This window comes from Corvus hawaiiensis, chromosome 18 (assembly GCF_020740725.1).
Source record: "Corvus hawaiiensis isolate bCorHaw1 chromosome 18, bCorHaw1.pri.cur, whole genome shotgun sequence".
Lineage (NCBI taxonomy): Eukaryota > Metazoa > Chordata > Aves > Passeriformes > Corvidae > Corvus > Corvus hawaiiensis.
In genome coordinates, this window is record NC_063230.1 from 14,734,757 (window position 1) to 14,756,691 (window position 21,935).

At 44.4% G+C, this 21,935-nt stretch overlaps 1 protein-coding gene across 1 annotated transcript; it reads left to right on the forward strand.

Moving 5' to 3' along the window:
* Positions 1 to 16,443: 16,443 nt before the first annotated feature.
* Positions 16,444 to 19,318, forward strand: FZD10 (frizzled class receptor 10). The gene has a single exon (XM_048323197.1). It carries the CDS (start codon positions 16,476 to 16,478, stop codon positions 18,231 to 18,233), a length of 1,758 nt encoding a protein of 585 aa, XP_048179154.1. The 5' UTR covers positions 16,444 to 16,475; the 3' UTR covers positions 18,234 to 19,318.
* Positions 19,319 to 21,935: the final 2,617 nt, after the last annotated feature.

Genomic DNA, 21,935 nt, shown 5'->3' on the forward strand with positions numbered 1-21,935 from the left:
TTGTTTACCCTTTAGACTATAAATACTGAAGTTAGTGAAGAGCCTTCAAAGTGCATTAAATAAAATTTAAACCTGCAGTGAGGGTATTTCAGGAATATAATTTCTAAGCTTAGTCTCATTAACTGAAGCTTTCTCTTTTGTGGGGATTTTTATTCAGTGTGCAGTAAATGCTCCAAGCTCCAAGCCTTGGTGAAGAATGTGTTTTGACTAATTTCAGTTTTATGGGTGTCAGTTAAGAGTACCATGTGTCTCGATGTCAGAAGCTGCTTCTTTGTACTTTGTGGCCTCGTGGTTCACAGCTTGTCAGAGCAGGGGTGGTTTTGTCTGTTTGAGCTATGTCTAATGTTTATTGGAGATTTTACACCTGGACCATGAAAGCTCCCTAACAAACGGGGGCTGATTCTAAGCACAACATCCTCAGAATTTCTGTTTGATTCTTAGGCTCCTGTGCAAGCAATAGGAAGGCACATGCCAAACCTGACAATGAATTCAAAAAACTATCTAGAACTAAACCCAAATCCCCATACATGTAATGGGAAGGGATTTTCCCAGCATTTTCTTTCTGCTCACTGCCATGGTTTACATCCAATTATGGCATGTGCTTTCCCTTTCCTTTAAGTATGCAAAGTCTTGGTACCAATTTTCTACTTTCTGGTAGCTTCATACTAAACCCAAGAGCTTTCCTGAACAGACTGGGGAAACAATTTAGGAAATGCGATTTTCAGCTGAAACTGAAGCTGAGAGTGAAGCAGAATCCTCGCTGTGTGTTTCCTACAGTTGTATGCAAAGGGGCTTCCTTGGATCGTTGCTGGTGTTCTGGGAAGGCATCTCTCTTTGGCTGGGAATTTAAACAATGAAAGTCCACAGAAAACAGAAAGTTCTTAGAGGAAAGAAAGAGAGAAAATGAGTGAACATTCACAGCACTGTGGGAAGTACTGCCCAGGAATCTCTGCCTCGCTGGGAGAGCAAGAGCAGATAGAAGCTGGACTCTGTGCTGAGAGCTGCTGTGTCTGTGAGGGTAAACTGAACTGAGGCAGGTCCACAGCTTTTCTGCCTGAGCAGCTTAGACTGACCTTGGATTGATCATTTGTGTTCCTCCTGCTGCCTGTGGTGTGTGCTGAGTGCCCCTTCCCTGAGCAGGAAGGCGGCCCAGGATGGTTCACACTGCCCGTGTGTGTGCTCAGCAGCCCACTGGCTGATACCTGGCACTGGTATTGCCACAGCCAACGAAATCATCCCACAGTAAAGGCTCAGACGTAGCATTTTGGGGTGGTGTTCCTGGAAGTGCTCTGTGGAACTCCAGTTCTGAACCAGAATACCTCCATGGTATGCTCTGTGCATGCAGTGGGGGAAGGGGGATGATCAAAGGAGATGATGATCAAGGATCTTATTTCTCTGCCTTATCTAGTTCTTGTTGCTACATAAATAATGCAAATATAAGTGCAGTCACAAGGATCCCAGTCTTCCCTCAGCTATGAATATATTCTAATAGATTTAGTCAATTATAACAAAGATACGAAAATGACAGAAGTCTTTATTTCTTACAGCAGAGCTTCTACAACAATTAAACAGCTCCAGTAAACCCAAATTCTTCTTTGAAAGGTTTATTGTGTGAATACTAAGCTTTGTGCCATTCTGGGACCTGAATTAAAACCATCCGTTGGGCAGTGGCATTTCTGGGTAGGATTGGAAAGGTGGGGAGCTTGAAAAGAAAGAACAAAGTCCCAGTTCCAGTGGCTTTAATTTGTTAAAGACCTTGTTAGGGCTATAAAACTTTACCAGGTACTGTAGTTGCTTAGTTTAAGGAGGGAGGTCTGGTCTGGCCACTCATACCAAGAGGTTGTTTCAATTCCCAGCCTTGAGGTTTATAGGCTGTCACACATAGTCCTGGACCACAGGTTTATTGAATATTTTGAGAGTTTGAGGTTGCCTTTCCTCTCTGCCTTAGATTCTTAGTAACTACTGGAACCTGAAACAGTTTGACCCAATCTGTGGCAGCATTTTGTATACGCTTTTGGAAGAGACAAAAGGTTTTGTTTTCTTTTTCTACCATGCAATAATTCAAAAGAATAAAGCAGTCAGGAAGCACAGCATTTTTTCCTTCTTCTAAGCACCAGCTCCTTCTAATAACATGTTTAATATCTCTAGCATTCATCAAAGGATTATTTAAGAGAAACAGAGCCTGTAGGTGTGATACTAATTACATATGTGAAGATGGATGTTATGCCAGGGCTAAGTGTCTGGATTACTGGTGATGAATGGGAGAGGGTAAGGCAAAGCCAAGGCCACACCAGGAAAACTTCTCTTTTGCATCTCAACTTGCTCTTTGGCAATTGCACTCCCAGAGTTCACAAATAGACATTTGTCACCCTCTGAAATGGACATTTATAGGCTCTGAACTGTAGGCAGTCAAGGAAATGAAGAGACCATCATTTCAGCAGGCTTTGGATAAAGCCCAGAGGCATAATTCACTGCAGAGACAGGTAGAACACTGAGTCAAATTTCTTAAAAATATAACATTTGCACAAGGAGAGATGCAGAAAAACAGCCTGACAGGGCTAGCTCCCCAGCAATTTACTTTTTGGTTTTTTATAAATTTCCTTGTTAAATGTCTCAAAAAGAGCATTCTCCTGAGAGCAATGCCCACAGCTGCCAAAGGTCTGACTGGGCCCTGCCTGGTGAAGCAGGTCGATGCTTTGGCTCCTTGCAGCTCCGTGGGTAAGGAGACCTGCAGTGAGTCTGCAAAATACAGCAAGTGCACTCATCCAGAGTCTCAGAAAGCTGATGAAAAACCCAGCCACTTCAGAGAAGTTCATATCTGGCCTTTGGAGCGCTTTCCTAAATTCATGCTTTCTGCAACTACACTGGCTTCAGATAATTTACAGAAAAAGTAAGTTTGAGCAATTGTTTAGTACATCTTGTACTGGCATCTTAAGCTGCCCCTCTGGTTCCCTTATCACCTGTGTGGAAGGAATCTGACAGTCTGTATTTAAAGTATTATTAATAAGACTTTTAAATTACACTTGTGCTTGAATGAACTAAATGCTTCCACATGACAAATTGATATGAATGGTTTTAATAAACAGAAAATGAGAAGTAGGCTCATCTGTCCCTGGGGGCTTAGCTGGCTCCATTCATTCTTCTTATTAAATCCTGTCTGTAGGGCCCTGTTGTTTGCTTTGATTGATTACCTGACTCACCATAAACTCGGATTTCTCCTGTGCTACCATTTCAGATGGCAGGGAGGTCCCAGGCTCAAAGTATCTCCACTAACAAGGCAGATTAACAGATACTCCCTGGGCCAAAATTTCCCTGGCAACAGTAAACTGTTTCTCGAGGGAGACTGGACAGCAGCAGATGAGTCAGAACTCTTACAGCTTAGACCATATTTTGTCAGTATAAAATGCTTCCAGCTAACTCATTTGGCAAGAGATTAGAAACTAAACAAAATTAAGTTCACGCTTTTTTTCTTTCCCTCTTTAAAAAACCCCAAACAACCCAAACACTGTAATATAATGGTAATAAAATCAAGCTGAACTATAGGAACAAGAGCAAGTACTCCTCTTTCCTTTCCCCTGTTACAGGTAACCCCCACTACATAATAGCAGGCTTTTGTTTGGAATGAATGCTGTAAAGTTATGACCTATGTCAGCAAGCATTCATCATAAGAGTGAAATCTGCTTTACCTTTGACAGAGCGTTTTATAAACACTGGTTCTAGAACTAAAAGAAAGATTGAGCAGGAGCACCTGGGGCAAGCAGGAATGGAGATGATGGTAACTGTATTATTTCACTGGTTTGACATGGCAAAGTAAAATTGAAAGTAAGTAATGAATCTGATGCTAAAACTGTATTTACTCCAAGAATATAAACTATCATCTAATTGAATTTCAAGTTGAATTTTTAATAAACCCAAAGCCAAGGACAGTGAAAACATTAAAAGCAAACTCTAGTGTACGTAACTGAACAAAATTAGGATTTCTGGAGCAGCTTCCCACTTATGTCATGGGCTTTGAATGACTGCTTTTTAATGTATTCTGTTTCAGAGGCAGAATAGAAGATGGACCCTCTTTCCTATGGTGTGATTCTCCACTGTGCATCACTTTGGCATTACTTTAAAAGCTTATGGGATGCCCAGGCCTCGTTCAGGCCCTTACAGAGAGATGGTGTGAATTTGCAGCAGATGAGTTATGCCTGAACCCCAGCAGACAATTTTAGATAATAGATTGCATGACTTGGGTTCTCCTGTCACACCAGGATGGATGCACATCTGTGTCACTGCCACAGAGGATGAGCTATCCCACCCAGCTGAACGAACCAATGCTGATTACACAGGAGGAAGATACACCATAATGACCTCAGATATTGATCTAAATATTGATCAGATACGTGACTGATGGTAACTATGGAAACTATTTAGATTCCTTAAACCTTATCCATAGATTAAGATAAAGACACCACTTTTCCTACAGGTTATCAGAAGATAACCATCTATCCTAAGCCAAGCAAGGATAGATGGTTATCAAGACAAGACAGAGATTCTTGTTCCTGTCTAAGAGAACAGATGAGTTCTGTGCCCTGGAAGGGTAGCTGCATGCCCTGCTTTTTGGGATCTGTCACTCACCCTTGAGCTGTGGTGTCACTGTAGGCTCCAAAGCTGCATTTGAACATGACCTCTCCAGCTACAAAGTGCTGACTCCGTGTAAGTCAGTGGGAGTTCTGATGTTGACTTGCATGGCAGCAGATTTGGCCTTTTTTGTCTGAAAGGCATCCTGGTACCTCAGAAGGCTCCTGCTCGTGGAGCTTGCAGTGCTTGGTCCACACTTCCCTTGGGTCTGCTCCTTTATTATGCTTGGACAAAGAAAACATCAAATGCTATGAAATCAGAAATTTAGTATTTTACACTCGTAACATTCTCATTATATATGGGAACACTTAATGAAGCAAGAGGCAAAAAGCAAGATTATCAGGCAGACTGAAGATAAGTAGCTTGAAATCATAATCATTCAGAGTGTGTACTTGGATATTTGGGGGGTAGTTTGCCAACCAATGCAATGTTACAATGGAAAAGTTGACAACATTGAGATTGTTGTGACAATGTCTGATTGTTATTTGTGTATAATTTAAGGAGTAACCTAATCGTCTGTGCTAACACACATCAAAGAAACAAGGATCAGTATTGCCAAAGAGGGCAGTTTTATCATTTCCAGACTGTCCTTCTTACAGTACAATTTTTGTACAAACCATCATTAATTCTGTGTATAAAGTACATGTTCAATACAGCTCATTTGCCTTCTCTTCAGAACTTTTCTCCACTAACCTTCTTTATATCCCTTAGTTTCCCGTTCTTTATCTGTGTATCACCAGCAGTTGAAGGATGTCACTTGACACACTTGTATTGAACCTGTGTAAAGAAAAGTAGTTCAGTTAATACTTGGTAAGATAAATTAAACTGCACTTGCAGAGTTATGTCTGTGCAAAGTAGTGACCAACTATTTTCAAAACATTGTCCTGCCCTTTAAAAACTATATTTACCAGTTTAAAGCTGCAAACCACTTTAATAAGCACGACATAATCAATCCCAGACTAGCAAGAAGTTCAAGTATCTACAAGTAGCTCACCCTTACCAAAAGCCCCTGTAGGCATTTCGGTGCCTGACACAAGTGCACATAGGTATTTATTTATAAAACACACATGGTTGTACATATGTTACAGGCATCTACATTAGAGTGTTTAGGTAAACAGTTAATTCAGTTAGCCTTTTTGCTATTGATGTATAAATAAATCTGCTTCCAAGAACCGACTTTCCACAGACAAAGGCAGAGCAGTTCACTGGAGGAGTTGAACTGGAGAGGACTGGCGTTGGGTTTGAAGGGCTGCAGCGTGTGCATAGCCAGACACAGGGAGGGTGCTGTGTGACACAGGCAGGGTGCTGTGTGACACATGGAAGGTGCTGTGTGACACAAGGAGGGTGCTGTGTGACACAGGGAGGGTGCTGTGTGACACATGGAAGGTGCTGTGTGACACAAGGAGGGTGCTGTGTGACACATGGACGGTGCTGTGTGACACAAGGAGGGTGCTGTGTGACACATGGAAGGTGCTGTGTGACACAGGCAGGGTGCTGTGTGACACAGGGAGGGTGCTGTGTGACACAAGGAGGGTGCTGTGTGACACAGGCAGGGTGCTGTGTGACACATGGAGGGTGCTGTGTGCCACGGGCAGGGTGCTGTGTGACACAGGGAGGGTGCTGTGTGACACAGGGAGGGTGCTGTGTGACACATGGAGGGTGCTGTGTGACACAGAGAGGGTGCTGTGTGACACAGGCAGGGTGCTGTGTGACACAAGGAGGGTGCTGTGTGACACATGGAAGGTGCTGTGTGACACAGGGAGGGTGCTGTGTGACACAGGGAGGGTGCTGTGTGACACATGGAGGGTGCTGTGTGACACAGAGAGGGTGCTGTGTGACACATGGAAGGTGCTGTGTGACACATGGAGGGTGCTGTGTGACACAGAGAGGGTGCTGTGTGACACAGGCAGGGTGCTGTGTGACACAAGGAGGGTGCTGTGTGACACATGGAAGGTGCTGTGTGACACATGGAAGGTGCTGTGTGACACAGGGAGTGTGCTGTGTGACACATGGACGGTGCTGTGTGACACATGGAGGGTGCTGTGTGACACAAGGAGGGTGCTGTGTGACACATGGAGGGTGCTGTGTGACACAAGGAGTGTGCTGTGTGACACAAGGAGGGTGCTATGTGACACAGAGAGGGTGCTGTGTGACACAAGGAGGGTGCTGTGTGACACATGGACGGTGCTGTGTGACACATGGAGGGTGCTGTGTGCCACGGGCAGGGTGCTGTGTGACACAGGGAGGGTGCTGTGTGACACAAGGAGGGTGCTGTGTGACACAGGGAGGGTGCTGTGTGACACAGGGAGGGTGCTGTGTGCCACGGGCAGGGTGCTGTGTGACACAAGGAGGGTGCTGTGTGACACATGGAGGGTGCTGTGTGACACAAGGAGGGTGCTGTGTGACACATGGAGGGTGCTGTGTGACACAAGGAGGGTGCTGTGTGACACATGGACGGTGCTGTGTGACACAGGGAGTGTGCTGTGTGACACAGGGAGGGTGCTGTGTGACACAAGGAGGGTGCTGTGTGACACATGGAGGGTGCTGTGTGACACAAGGAGGGTGCTGTGTGACACAGAGAGGGTGCTGTGTGACACATGGAAGGTGCTGTGTGACACATGGAAGGTGCTGTGTGACACATGGACGGTGCTGTGTGACACAGAGAGGGTGCTGTGTGACACAGGGAGGGTGCTGTGTGACACAGGCAGGGTGCTGTGTGACACAAGGAGGGTGCTGTGTGACACAGGGAGGGTGCTGTGTGACACATGGACGGTGCTGTGTGACACAGGGAGGGTGCTGTGTGACACAGGCAGGGTGCTGTGTGACACAAGGAGGGTGCTGTGTGACACATGGACGGTGCTGTGTGACACATGGAGGGTGCTGTGTGACACAGGGAGGGTGCTGTGTGACACACGCACGGACAGGAGCACACGCGTGTGTCACACAGGCGGCACACATGCACTGCCCTGAGCATCGCACCCAGGGCGCTCAGGATGCCGCGGCTCCAGGAGCAGCACCAGCCTGTTGCTGTGCTCTGGTTTGTGCTCGGGGGGTGCCAGGGGCCTTGGCGTGGTGGCTCGGTGACTCCTGGCCCGCTGCAGGAGCCCGCAGGAGCCGCGGGAGCGGAGCCGGCGCAGCCCCGCAGAGGCTCCGCGGAGCCGGGCAGGGCCGGGGGCAGGGCCGGAGCCTCCTCAAACCACAGCCCGGCAGGTACACAGCGGGGCTTTAAAGTACAGCCTTCCCTTTGCAGCCAGCAAGGGAATTCTGACAGCATATTGGCACACCCACCAGGAACAAAGCTGCAACAGGCACCGTCAGCTGCCCCGGGCCATTACATAAGAATAAAAGATTGAAAGGTGTGCTGTGGGGATGATTCATATACCTGAGGCTCAGACCAGGTGCTCTGCAATTAACTGCATTAACCTGCAGCTGGAGTGAGTTCAGAGCGAAGGTTAGCTATTCTCAGTTCAATTGGTTCGAAATCTGTACTGGGGATTATATTCAGTTATTTATATTGCTGGGGGTTTTTGTTTGGTTTTTTGGCTTCTTTTTCTGTCTGGTTCTGCTGAGAAGATTAAAAAAAAAAAGAGAGTGCTTTCTGTATGCTGAGATCTAATAATATTTAATGCAGGGTATACAGCAATTCTCCTTCTAAAGTTAGAGGGAGGAACCACAAAATGACATTCAAAGTTAGGATGACATTTATTTGGAATGTCCACTGACTTGGGGTAGGTGGAGGGAGAGAGATGGCTTTGAAAAGTAGAATGCTTACAGGGATAACCCTTTTTCAGTTTTACAGAACATGGCAGGGCTTAAAAAATGTGCCTGCCTTAGCACATGGACAGACTACATGATCTCTTTTGAAATCTGCACAGGATCTTTTTACCCGCTGGGTTTAATTTCAGAATCCAGTATAGTCATTAAAGAAAATAAAATTATGTTTGTTCTTTCATCTGGAGTACAGAGCAGTATCAATTTTTCATTCCCTCCTCCTTTGCATTCCCACTTTCAAAAAAAAAAAAAGATGTATAGATGGAGGAATTCACCCTATAGCTCCCCTAAAATCTCTGGTCTCCAACAGCTGCTTTGAATTGATTCTGTATACATGGTTGCCTAATGTGTGCAGCATGTAACACTGTTCCTGTGCTCTTGAACAGGAGATTACCAAACTCAAATATTACATGTACTGAACTTGCAGTGAGTCTAGAAAGGTCTGGCAGTGTCCTCCCAAATGTCTGAGTTTTCTGATCACTCTCTCGTGGAGCAATGGTGCATTCCAGCACTGCTGTGTCTGAGCACTTCCTGCTCGCTTCCATCAAGAATATTCTTCATTTAAGCACAGGGAAAATACAAAGTTAGGCAAGGGGCTGGAGGACACAGAGACATTTGCCAGCAGTAATATTCCATTATACTTTATCCATGCTGTTGTCTGTGCATCCCATGCAGATGTAAGTATTTCAGACTAAGCAGGTCTTGCCTCCCACTGTGTTTTAATCACTTCCATATAATAATAATTTAAATAGGAAAAAAGACCCGTGAACATCTAAGAGTGATCTAAATGTAACACTTCCTCCCCATATTTCATTCTGGTGTAACTCCACTGTACAGGAAAGTTTTCTGTGCCTTACTCTGTACCACACTGGCAGTCTGTGGGTTTGAGCCAGATGGATTCTCTGTCAAATGCTTTAACATTTCTATCAAACTCCTGCTTTGGCATGGGAAGTACAGCTTGTCATGTTCTGTATGAGGAGGATAAAAGAAGAGATTGGATTTGGTGGCATTAGGATGGGTTGTGGTTTAGGCTGTGAGTGAATGTGGGGCTCAAATAGCCAACAGGCACTCTGGCCCCAAACTCAGCCTGAGCAGGTCTCTCTCGTCCTGCAGCCTGACATTAGAGATCAGAGGTTCTGCCACCAGCTACAATTCGTTTTTAGTGTCATCGGGTGAGGGAAAGACTGGACTAGAAACACACCAGCCGTGACTTTTGGATGGAATCAACTTTTATACGTGACCTCTGTGGTGATTTTGTGAAATGTGGCATGCCTGCCTTCACTACTGGCTCAGTCTCTCCTGTGCTTCTCTCATGCAATGTACACAAAGTGTCTCCTTTTTGTGATCTGGAAATAATAAATAGCATTGCAAACAACGGCATTTCAATTTCTCACTTTTTGTGCTTCCTTCAGAGAACATGTGATTGCCATCACACTCTTAAATTTCAAATGCCAGATGGAGAATGCCCAAGGACAACTTACAGCAATGATTAAACCCATATCATACATTCCTGCTACCTAAGAATGTAAAAGGGATCAGCAGGTCAGGCCAGAAGCCCATCCAGCAGGATATCCTGTCTCTGCCAGTGCACTCTAGCAGAGGGGTAGAACATAAAACTGTGGTGGGATTGGTACTTCCTCAATATATCATAGTAAATACTGGGGGAACAACATAATCCCATGGGGAATATCATGTACCCATGGGAATCTTTGAACTGCTAAATTTTAGTTCAGTTCTGAACTGTGTCAAGGATTGTTAAAGGTTAAAATTGCTACTATTATTAATCCATGCAAATAAAAATGACCTCAGTAATTTGTATCAGTGTAAGTTAGAGTGAGTGAGAAGACATGAGGGTTCAGGTAGACAGGTCTGGAATTTTAGCTTTAACGATCTGTGATTCTGTGATTCCAACATTTTACTAAGGCAGGATCACCACATTTGCCAGCTTTCCCTGCAAGGCACTTCAGAGTTACTGATAAAACTAAACTTGTTCTCTTCTTCTCACATGGGGCAAACACACAGCACTACGCAGTGAGGCACTGTAAAGTATAAATAGTCTTCTGCAGGGACAAAGACCAGAGGAACACTTGCAAAGTAATGAATGGGTTTGGAAGGGCGAAGAGAACTGACTCACCTATAGCACCCCAGGTTGTGCTGCTGAGCAGCTGATGAAAGGCAGCAGGAGCCCCTCAGCAGCTCTGTGCTCCAGACCCTTCTCTGGACAGACTGCAGCCCCTCAGTGTCTTTCCTGTCCTGAGGAGCCCAAAACTGAGCCCAGGGCTCGAGGTGTGGTACAGAGGGACAGGCTGGTGCCCTGGTGCTGCTGCCCCACCAGCGCTGGTACAAACCACGGTGCCTTCGGCCTCCGTGGCCACCCGGGCACTCGAAATTGTGAGGAGGAGAGATTCCCCTGCAGCTGAGCGGTTAATTTTTTCCTAAATCAGAGAACATTAATGGTCAGAGAGAATTACTTCCCTCCTTTTGCACCTCCAGGTGGTACACAAGCATTATGGGTTATATACAATAGTGCCCAGGAGTGGGAGCTGCTGTGAGGGCAGCAAAGGCAGTCCAGAGCCCTGAGATCCCTGAGAGCTTGCTCGGGGTCTGACTGCTCCTGGCAATGGTTGGCTGCTTGAATTTGTATTTGTGAGCAGGTACAGACTCAGACTCGAATGACAGAGGGTTTAAAGGATTGGTTTTACCTTGAAAAGTAGGAGTGGAGAAGTTATGGATGGAAATAAGGGTGGAAATGACAACAGGAGAACTAATTAATCCTTGCTATCATCTGCAGTTTTCACTGTGTTTATGCCCTTACAAGCCTAGATTTGGCTGCAAGATATGCAAACAGTGCATGCAAAAAGACTGGTGAATGAAGGTTATCAAATGGTGTTTATAAGAAAAGAAAGTCTGTGTGCATTTTCTTTTTTTCCTGTTCTTGTTTTTAGAGCCTGTAGAACTTTCTGCTGCGACCTGTGCTTTAAATTATAATATTCCTATAATATTAGAGTATAAGTGAAAAGGATATTTTCCTACCTTTATGTAATTTTAGCATTATCAGGTTTATTTCTGACCAGGAATCTTCTTTTTTTTTCTGCTTTGGCTTTAGTTTTGTTTGTTGTTTTTGTTCCTAAGAGCAGAAAAATACTGTATCTTTAAATTAGGAGTAGCTGAATAATGAATCTTGGGCAGTGAAAAGGCTAATGTGCTGTGGAAGAGAAGGAGTTTAATCTAATTTAGTTGGAGGGTGTCTGTCTGTGGTGTTGTTTTCTGGACTGTGGGAATAGAGGAGGGAAGCTGCCCCAGTGAATGGTTCCTCCTGAGCCAGAAGCAGTGGGGAGTCCCTTAGATGCCACTGATCCGAAGCCAGGCCATGAAAAGGGGATTAAAGAAATGTTCTGATTTGCAATTCACACTAATGCACCCCATCGAACCTTTGGTAATATTTCAAACCACATTTCAAGGGAAGTGCCCTTAAAATAGCCAGCTAAATTGTATTAGAGCAATACTATACGACCCACTCATCCATTTATGATTTGTTTTTGTTTTTAATTCTTTTAACTCTTGGTGGTGGTGGCTTTCTAAGGCAATTAAAACTTTTGTGCATTGTGCAGATTCGCACTTGCATGGGAATATTTCTCAGTGTGCCTGTCCTATTAGGCAGACATGTTTACTTAAATTTTGGAGGAAAACTGCTACAAAGATGCTGTAGCTAGGAAAAAATAAACCCATTTGGTTTGGAAAACAAACATTTCTCTGCATGCCATTTAATTTTATTAATATCTAGTGGAAATCCAGTAAGATATACAGGCTTATAAAACATGGCTAGAATAGCTATCAGCTTTCTTTTTGTGTGTATGATCCTTTTCTTTTACAGTTGTTATCTGTATGGCTAACATGTTTTTTTAATATCTATGTTTTTAATATATAATAGAATTTGTTACTGGAATGAAACGTGTGAGTTAAAAAGTGTCTGAATGAATGCATAAAAATATAGATGAGAATAGGATTATTGAATGGGATTAACATTAAACTGATCTCTACTTTTTTGTGTAATAAATGGGTGGCAGAAATATTAAACCTGAAAATCAGTTATAGCTACAGACTTCTTAAATACAGGATTGTCAATATCAGTTCTTGTTCTGTCTAACACACCATTGTTCCCCGTAAGTAATTTAGACTATTTTACTAAAAATCTTTAATGCACCAATTAACTCTTCAACTCCCTGAGCTGCTCATTTCATTTCTCTTTACTGCTGAAGTGTCAGAACATTCTCTCTCAGATGGATTATTTGGGTCTTCTTTAATCCCATTTCAGAAAGCCTTGCCTGGCACTGTAATTTCCAATGACTCTAACATGGATAGAATGGATGCAACTTTGATTTTCCCCATCAGCCATATCAAAGTGTTTTATTACACTGCCACTGTAATAGATTATACAGCATGAAACTTTGCCATTGCAGCGACGAGGGCTGCTGGTGGCTTTTTTCCTGGCTTGTTTATGGTTTGCTTTACCTACAGAATACTTAGTTATGGTTTGAATTATCTCAGGCCTTATTGAATATTCAAGTTTTAAAATCTTTTCCTTACGGGACAGAAGAAGAGCTGGACTTTAAGATACAGATTATTCCTCCACACATTTCTGGGAGGTGGGGAGGTGGATAGCTAGAGGGAGAAATGCATCCTTCCTGTGAGTTGGCACATTATTTGAAATCATGTTTAATTATAAAGTTTCATTAAAAATCTTTTGCTTAAAATTTCAGAAGCCTAATAAGATTTCCATTAATTTAAACATATCACTATTCCCACAACGGCCCAAGTGCTTTCTTTTTCCTCTTTCATCCATGGTTAAATATGTAAATAAAATGTCTAAAGTCATTCTTCAAAGAAGACAAAAGAAAAAAGAGCTGAGGGAAAAGACAGCCATAAAATTCCTCCCAATTCTCCATAACATTTGCCAGAGGGGGGCCAACTCCTAGCCAGGGCCTAGCAGCAGGGGTGCCTGGCTGCTCCATAGAATCACACATCTCAAATCCCACACACAGGAGAAAAAAATAAAATAAAATATCTTTTCAGCTGGAGCCATCAAAAGGCTCTTTTCATTTATTAGTTACAGAGGTATCTTCCAGTTGCTGATTTCTCAGCACTCTCATTTTTCTATAATAACATTCTATTTGTTCCTCTCACTGACTCAGGCTCACTGAATGCATGATACTCGTAGATAGCTCTTTAAAAATATAGAAAGTAAAATAAATGATCTAAAGCAGGATGCACTGGCTAAAAGAATGGCAAGAAAAACAAGGCTGATTTAAATTGGCACACGAAAGATCAATTAAGAGAGACACAACTACAAGGCTTGGAGGTTCCCCCCCTTTTTTTTTTCTCACTTTCATTTGTGTTTCTTTTTTGCCTCTTAGGAGAAAAAGGTTGCTATCAGTGCTACAGGAGATGTTTTATTTCATGTATTTTTTCTAGATTACTTTAATGTCAATGGCGATAGAATATGCTTTACAAAATACTTGTTGGGAAAAAAAGAAAGAAAAACAAGCTCCCAAACAATCAAGTTGGATAAAACAAACATTGAATATGTGCCTGTTATGCATTATTTAAATTCTACTTTTTTGTTATTATTTAAATTCTACTTTTTAAAGTAGAATTTACTTGTCCCTTGAAAAAGCTTTCCCCACACTTCCCTACTACCCCCAGCTGAGTTCTCTAGAAGAGGAATCAGGATGAATACAAATACTAAGAAAACAAGCTTAGATTAATGAAGAATGGAAATGCCCCAGCACACTCTCTCTCTCTCTCACACACACAGACACACTAAAATAAATAAAGCTTTTTTTTTTGCTCATAGCACTGCCTGCTTTTGAAACATTCCCTAAGGAATCTGAAAGTGTCCAAGGAAAGGTCAGTCCCTAGGACCAGTACTTTATAAATATAATCTCCTCGATCCGCTGGAAAGCCACAAAAAGGACCACGCTTTCCAAGCCACGATTTTATGATGGCTTTTACTCCTTGGCAAGAACTGGCCACATCTTCAGGGCTTTCAGAGACAAACATTAGCCCTGGTTTGTTGTCCTTGCTTGGATCCATTTCACCCTTATCACAATTGAGGAAGCCAACAGTTTCCTTTCTAGAGCTGGTGGGGTATTAACTCTGACCCTGCGGGATTTGGTAGTTTCCAGGAGAATCCGTGTTCTTTTCGATAAGAAACAGGCACTAATGGAGAGGAGCCCGGTTTGTGTGGGTGAGCATGAATGAAATGAAAGAGAGATTTTCCTTCTTCATTAATATGTTCTCTAAAACTGAGCTCAAAGGGGGGGTGGGGGGGCGGGGGAAAGGGGATCTGAGCAGAGCTAATCTTTGACTTCTGCTCGCTGTGCTCCTTCTCCGTCTGTAAAAACTGCGATCTGCAGTTTGGCTGGGGATTTAACTTCCTCCTTCTATAGCTCTGAGAGACCAATAAGCAAAATAAATCTCAAAGCTTAACTTGAAAAGTAAACACGACTCACTTTAGAACGATTGCCGTCTCCAAAAATCTGTAAGTATCTTTTCTCTAGTGGATGAAGTAACTTCCCCAAGGGTATGTCTCTAGTCCTCTTAGCGTTTCTTATTTAAGGAAGGGGGGGAAAAAAAGCAAGCTACTTTTCGAGTGATGCCATACCGTGATTAAACCCATAATCAGGTACTTTACCAGCAATCCTGCCTGTCCTGTTCATTTAGGAATTCGAGACAAAGCACGACATTCGAAAAAAGCTCAGACTCCAGGCTGAAAGCAACCATATTTTATTACCCTGGCAGCGAAGAGTTTATAGCACTCGCCATAAAATGCATCCTCCTCCCCACATCCTCCCTGCTAAAGCTTTGCCCCCCCTCCAATAAAGGCAGTCAAGGAGGCACCACCTTCAGCCCTCTTATTAGGAGACACGAAGTCTGAAGCCTTCGCTCTCCCTGGCTTCCTACCTGAGCGAGGGAGGGCAGGCTGACGCCTTCTACAGAAAAGATCTTGTTAAACTTTCAAGAGAGGGCAACGGGAGGGAAAGGAGAAAGGAAGGAAAGAGAGAAGGAGAGAGAAACAAATGGGGCTTTTTCTAATCTGTGCCGATCAAGGAGAACCTGTAGGGGTCCTTAAGGAGGTTTCAAGGCGTTCCGAGTGATTGGAAAGTAAATCACCGTGTCAGCTTCACCTTTCTCATGCAAAGTGGATGTCGTATGCGAGGCGGATCCTCCACAGGTTTTTTTTTTTTTTTCTTCTTGGGTTTAGCTTTTTTTTTTTTTTTTTTTTTTTTACTTTATTTCATCCTCGGATTCAGCCGCCCCCAGAAGCTCCAGCTGCTCCGGCCCCGGGAGCCGGTGGCGAGCGGGGGGAGCGGAGCCGGCACAGACACCGCGCACACGCCAGCCCTGCTCGGCAAAGCGCGGCGGAGCCGACCTATCGCAAACCCAGACCAGAGGGCGGCGAGGAGGGGGGGGGGGATTTTTCAGGCCCCCCTCTTCAATGGCTTAGATATTTCCTCCTCCTCCTCCTCCTCCTTTATTCCGCACTCGGATAAACCAATCCCCACCTCTCGGCAAGAAAGTGCGGAGCTGTGACCCGTTGGAGGAGAGGACAATCCCCGGAGACACCCGCAGCACCAAAAGCCGCCCGGGACATGTGCGAGTGGAAGCGGTGATCGCTCGGCTCTGCCCGGACCGAGCCCTCCCGGCATCGCTCCGCCGGCGCGGCCGGGAAGCGGCAGCGGGGCGCAGGAAGCAGCGGAGGAGAGAGGGAGGTGGGAAGACGGATCGCAAAAGTGGAAGCCCGGGGAGCAGAAAGTTGCCGGGCTGCCCGCCGTAAGTTTGGCGCATCTGCGGGCCGGGGGCGCTTTCCCTTCCGCCCGCAGCCGCCCGGGCGCTCCCCGCGGGGCCGCCGCGGCCCGGGCGATGCTGCCCCGCTCCGCCGGCCCCGCGGCCCCGCCGCGCTCGGGGGCGATGCTGCCGCGGGCAGGGCCGGGCCGGCCGCTGCTCTGAGCCCCGCGGCCCCCGCCCCGCTCGGCCCCCGCCCGCGGCCGCGCTCCGGCCACACGCGAGCCGCCACAATGGGGCCGGCGGCCGGGAGCGCCGGGCGCACCGCGCTGCTGCTCTGCTGGCTCAGCGGCTGCTGCGCGGCCATCAGCTCCATGGACATCGACCGCCCCGGCGACGGGAGGTGCCAGCCCATCGAAATCCCCATGTGCAAGGATATTGGCTACAACATGACGAGGATGCCAAACCTGATGGGGCACGAAAACCAAAGGGAAGCTGCCATTCAGCTGCACGAGTTTGCCCCCTTGGTGGAGTACGGGTGCCACAGCCATCTGAAATTTTTCCTGTGCTCCCTCTATGCCCCGATGTGCACGGAGCAGGTTTCTACCCCGATCCCAGCCTGCAGGGTGATGTGCGAGCAGGCGAGGCTGAAGTGCTCCCCGATTATGGAGCAGTTCAATTTTAAGTGGCCAGACTCCTTGGACTGCAGCAAACTGCCCAACAAGAACGACCCCAATTACCTGTGCATGGAGGCCCCCAACAACGGATCGGATGAGCCACCCAGGGGCTCCAGCATGCTGCCACCCATTTTCCGTCCCCAGCGGCCCAGCAGTGGCCACGATCTGCAGCAGCACAAGGACAGCCTCAGCAGAACGTCCTGTGAAAATCCTGGCAAGTTCCACCATGTGGAAAAGAGCGCTTCCTGCGCGCCGCTCTGCACGCCAGGGGTTGATGTTTACTGGAGCAGGGATGACAAACAGTTCGCTGTCATTTGGATTGCCATCTGGTCCATTCTGTGCTTCTTCTCCAGTGCTTTCACTGTCCTCACTTTTCTCATAGATCCTCAGCGTTTCAAGTACCCCGAGAGGCCCATTATCTTCCTCTCGATGTGCTACTGCGTCTACTCAGTGGGGTACATCATCCGCCTCTTCTCAGGTGCTGAGAGTATTGCCTGCGACAGGGACAGCGGCCAGCTCTATGTCATCCAGGAGGGGCTGGAGAGCACTGGCTGCACCATTGTGTTCCTGGTTCTGTATTACTTTGGTATGGCGAGTTCCTTGTGGTGGGTGATCCTGACTTTAACGTGGTTTCTGGCGGCTGGGAAGAAGTGGGGGCACGAAGCAATCGAAGCCAACAGCAGCTACTTCCACTTGGCAGCGTGGGCCATCCCGGCCGTGAAGACCATCATGATCCTGGTCATGAGAAGGGTGGCTGGAGACGAGCTGACAGGGCTGTGCTATGTTGGCAGCATGGATGTGAATGCCTTGACGGGGTTTGTGCTCATTCCTTTGGCTTGTTATCTAATCATTGGCACTTCTTTTATTCTTTCGGGGTTTGTGGCCCTTTTTCATATCAGGAGGGTGATGAAAACAGGTGGAGAAAACACCGACAAGTTGGAGAAACTTATGGTGAGGATTGGTGTCTTCTCAGTCTTGTATACAGTGCCTGCAACTTGTGTGATAGCTTGCTATTTTTATGAGAGACTGAACATGGATTATTGGAAAATTGTGGCAACTCAACAGAAATGCAAGATGAACAATCAGACTAAAAACTTAGACTGCATGATGAATAACTCTATCCCAGCAGTAGAAATTTTTATGGTCAAGATTTTTATGTTGTTAGTTGTGGGCATTACCAGTGGCATGTGGATCTGGACTTCCAAGACTCTTCAATCCTGGCAAAATGTTTGTAGTCGGAGATTAAAGAAGAGAAGCAGGAGAAAACCCGCAAGTGTTATTACGAGTAGTGGAATCTACAAAAAACCTCAACATCCACAGAAAACTCACCTTGCAAAGTATGAATCAACATTACAACCGCCCACCTGTGTGTGACCAGGTTTTAGAAAAGACTGTATCTCACCTTACAGACTTACAAATGTCCAAGTAGCAGTCAGAAATTAAAAAATGAATGGTGCTTTTTTTGTCAGAACAGTTTAATATCTCAAGGCACAAAAATGTATCATGCTGAATTCAGGACCTGGTGAAAAACTGAAGGTAAACGTACTCACGGAAAGGTTTTCAGTGAAAGAAATACTGTGAATTAAAACAGTCTCTTCTATTACTAATTCGTAGTTAAGGATTACATCCATCCCTCAGATTAAAAGAAAAACAACGTAAAAACAAAACCAAACACAACGACCAACACCTATTTAACTTTTTCATGTAGCTGGGCTGGATTTTCTTCAGCTTTCTGAGTAACAAGGTATAGTCAAGTTTTATGGAGCAATGGTTTGATTTTAAAAGTGCCCGAGTGAGCATTGTCTCTCCAGGGACACTGAGGTCCCGAGGAGGCCTGTCCAGAGCAAGGATGCTCTCTGGGAAAGCAACCTCCGTGCTAATGTTAAAATCCTTTACAACTCCTCCGAGCCTACTGGGTTTGGAGTGCCTAAAAATAGGCTCAATCTATAATGCTCACCAATATTCTTTCACCAAAAGAGAAACTTCCTGCACCAGACACAAACTTTGTGAATAAGAATAATGTGCAATACATTTTTTTTTCTTACCATGACATGAAAAGAGAAACAAGTATTTTGCTGTACATAAAGACAACAAAAGAAATCTCTTAACAAAAGAACTAAGAGGTCTAGTCCTCAGAAACCCTTTAGTGTTACATTTTGTGGCTTTTTAATGGAAATCAAGCCAATGTTATACACGTTTGGACTGATTTGTGCAAAAAAAAAGGGGGGGATCAATTCAAAGAGACCCAAAGGGCTTATTGACTCTTTCTATTGTTAAACAAATTCTCACTATGAATAGATCAAGAAGCACTAGATTCTGCAAAGGGAAGCTTTGTATAGAGTGATGCTCTTTACTGTGCTGGGGGTGCACAGTTTTGTGCTGTATATATTTGTAATATACAATTATTTTTCATGCTCCACTATTTTATTAAAAATAAAATATGTTCTTTAGTTTGATAATTTTGTGTGTTCTAAACTTTCTCTGATGTGCTTTGGGGTTAATAAACTTGTTTCCTGGATTATTTGATAAAAGCACACTTTGAATATAATAGTTGTTGTTATACTTGCCTGCAAGTACAGATAGAGAGAACAGTAACTTACTCGAAAGAAATTGCAAGTTGGAAAGAAATAAATGGATTTTGAAGTTGCACCTTTCTGTGAGCCTCTGCAACTGAGAAGAGTGAATGGGAAGAAGCTTTAGTGATGTAAAAAGCTGCAGTGATGTAGAGCAGTACCATGTTTACAAAGCACTGAAATTACAGCAGTGATCCTCTGTTGACACCCCTTTAAAATTTGCACAGGCTATGTTCAGCATGTTGAAGATCGCTGGCTCACTCCACGCAGCTGCAGCGCAGTTCAGGCTCTGCCCTTCAGAGAATTTTTCCCCCTTTCTAACACCACGGAAAGTATCACCATTTGTGGAAAGACTTAGGGAAGACCGGGAAGTACAAACGCAGGATTTGAATGCTACTTCAGGGAAGTTATCTGATGAAGCTCAAATTGTAAATACATTTCCAAGAAGGTTCTAGTGGAGTATGATTTTGTGTGAATGAAGTTTTCCATGCAGTTTTCCAGTTGGTGACCTGGCTGGGTGATGGCCTGGTGAGGCAGGGAGGGATAGAACCTCACACAGGCTGCTCTAGAAAAGCCTCTGTCAGGGCTCCCGTCACAGGGAGAACAGAGGTCTTGATGGACTTGGGGAGAGTGGGGATCCTTGGGACAGTCATGCTGTGGCTGGGAATTTTCCAACGAAAGGTTCTTTAGTAGTGGTCTGGTTTTTCAACTTATCTGTGCAGTGTGACAGATAAATTTGTGCCTTGTACTCTTTTTAAGTGTTCCCAGCAGTGACGAGGAACTTGAGTGACAGAAATGATCTTGCAGGTATTATTAATAATCTTTATGTCTAAAGTGCACATATATAAAGTAGCTTTTGATATAAAATTTATCTTTTGAGGAAGAGAAAATATCTTTTTGCTCTTTTGTGCCAGTGTGCCACTGTTTGACACACAGCTTTGAGATGCCCTGGAAGTTAATCCTGGTCAGAGGATGCTGTGCTGGAGCCAAAGTAGGACATTGCACTAAACAAATCCACTTCTGAAACTACTGAATTAATGCCTGTGCATCTGCATATGCTCTGGCTAAGTCAATGGTGTGAGATCACGAGAAATAGAGAGTTTTAAAATCTGAGCATTGCAGATTGCTGCAGGAACCCTTCAGGTGTGGGTTTTGTTACCGTGTGTGTCCCCTTGCCAGGGACGTGTGTGCCTCACACGAAATGAATCCCTGACAGAAGGGTCAGTGCTGGCTGCAGCAGGGACAGGTTTGTTCAGGGAATGCTCTCAGGCTTCGCTCTAATGTGCACTGGGCACTGAAATAAACATCTCACTGTTTCTGTAGGCTATAGAATATTATTTGCTTTCACTGGTGATGATGAATTCTTACAGCCTGCTATCAGGATTCTGGAAGAGAAAAAAGTGAAGAGAGATGTTCAGCAGTGGCTGAGTTCCTGCTGCCATTCTGAGTTCATTCAGTTGTCAGCTTAGGCCCTTCGTTGCCACCAGAGCAGAACTGCACCTTTTTCTATGAAAATGCCAAATAATTCTTGGCTGGATGCTTCGTGTTACAGAGAGATTCCTGCTAAGCTGTAAACCAAGTATTCAGATTTTATTTCATGTTTGCAGTTATTCAGGAATTATTGGGGAGGGGGGATACTGGTAAGGAAATTAGATTCTTCAAGTACATAATGATGCTAATTTCTTTACTTCAGGACTAGTACACTGTAAATGCAGCAAAGTGCAATGACTGGCTTTAAGGACATCTTAAGAATTAATTAATTCAGAGATTGTACTTCTGACTGTCCCATAACTCCTGACGATCTTAACAGTTTAATACTGAAGTTGCTACTTCTTAAGGAATTGGAAGCTTATTACTGTTAAGAGAAAGTGATATTCTCATTTCAAAGCAATTCATTTAATATAGCATTATTCATACTTAACACAGATTTGTGTTCTTGTCTTAGAAAGCTGCATATTAGTTAAGTGATAATAATACTAAAAGTCATTAAGACAACATCTCAAAAATATTAAGCTTCTTTATTTTTCACAGTAATTTTAAATTTTAGTGGAATTGTGTTTGTATTTTTATTTGTTGAATTTTATAGGATTTTTCTTTACTGTCAAGGCCCAATAGGTATTTGCTTATCTCAGACTTTTAGGAAAAGTATCTGTATGTGGTTATTTTAACAATCCAGTCACTCCATAGGAAACTTGTTGAGGAAGAAATGTTCGGTGGCATTTATCAGATAAAAATTCTAAAAGAAATGCATTCAGTTGGCGTGTACATACACTGTAAATCAAGAACCAGATGTTTGCCACAGGCTCGTGTACAGGTAAAAGAAAGGCAGAAAGTTCTTTTTTCTGGCAAAGGTATTTGGTAGAACACTTTGATTTACTGAAGAGAGATTAATGAGGTAAGAGTACGAGATCAGCAGGGGAAAATGGGATTCAGGGCAAAATCCCACAAAATTCTAATTACAACAGTAAGAGTCTTGTTTCTCAGTGAAATGCTGATGCTTCTC

Bases quoted from the DNA above. Each gene is read 5' to 3' on its own strand.
- FZD10 (XM_048323197.1), top strand. From the start codon at position 16,476: ATGGGGCCGGCGGCCGGGAGCGCCGGGCGCACCGCGCTGCTGCTCTGC.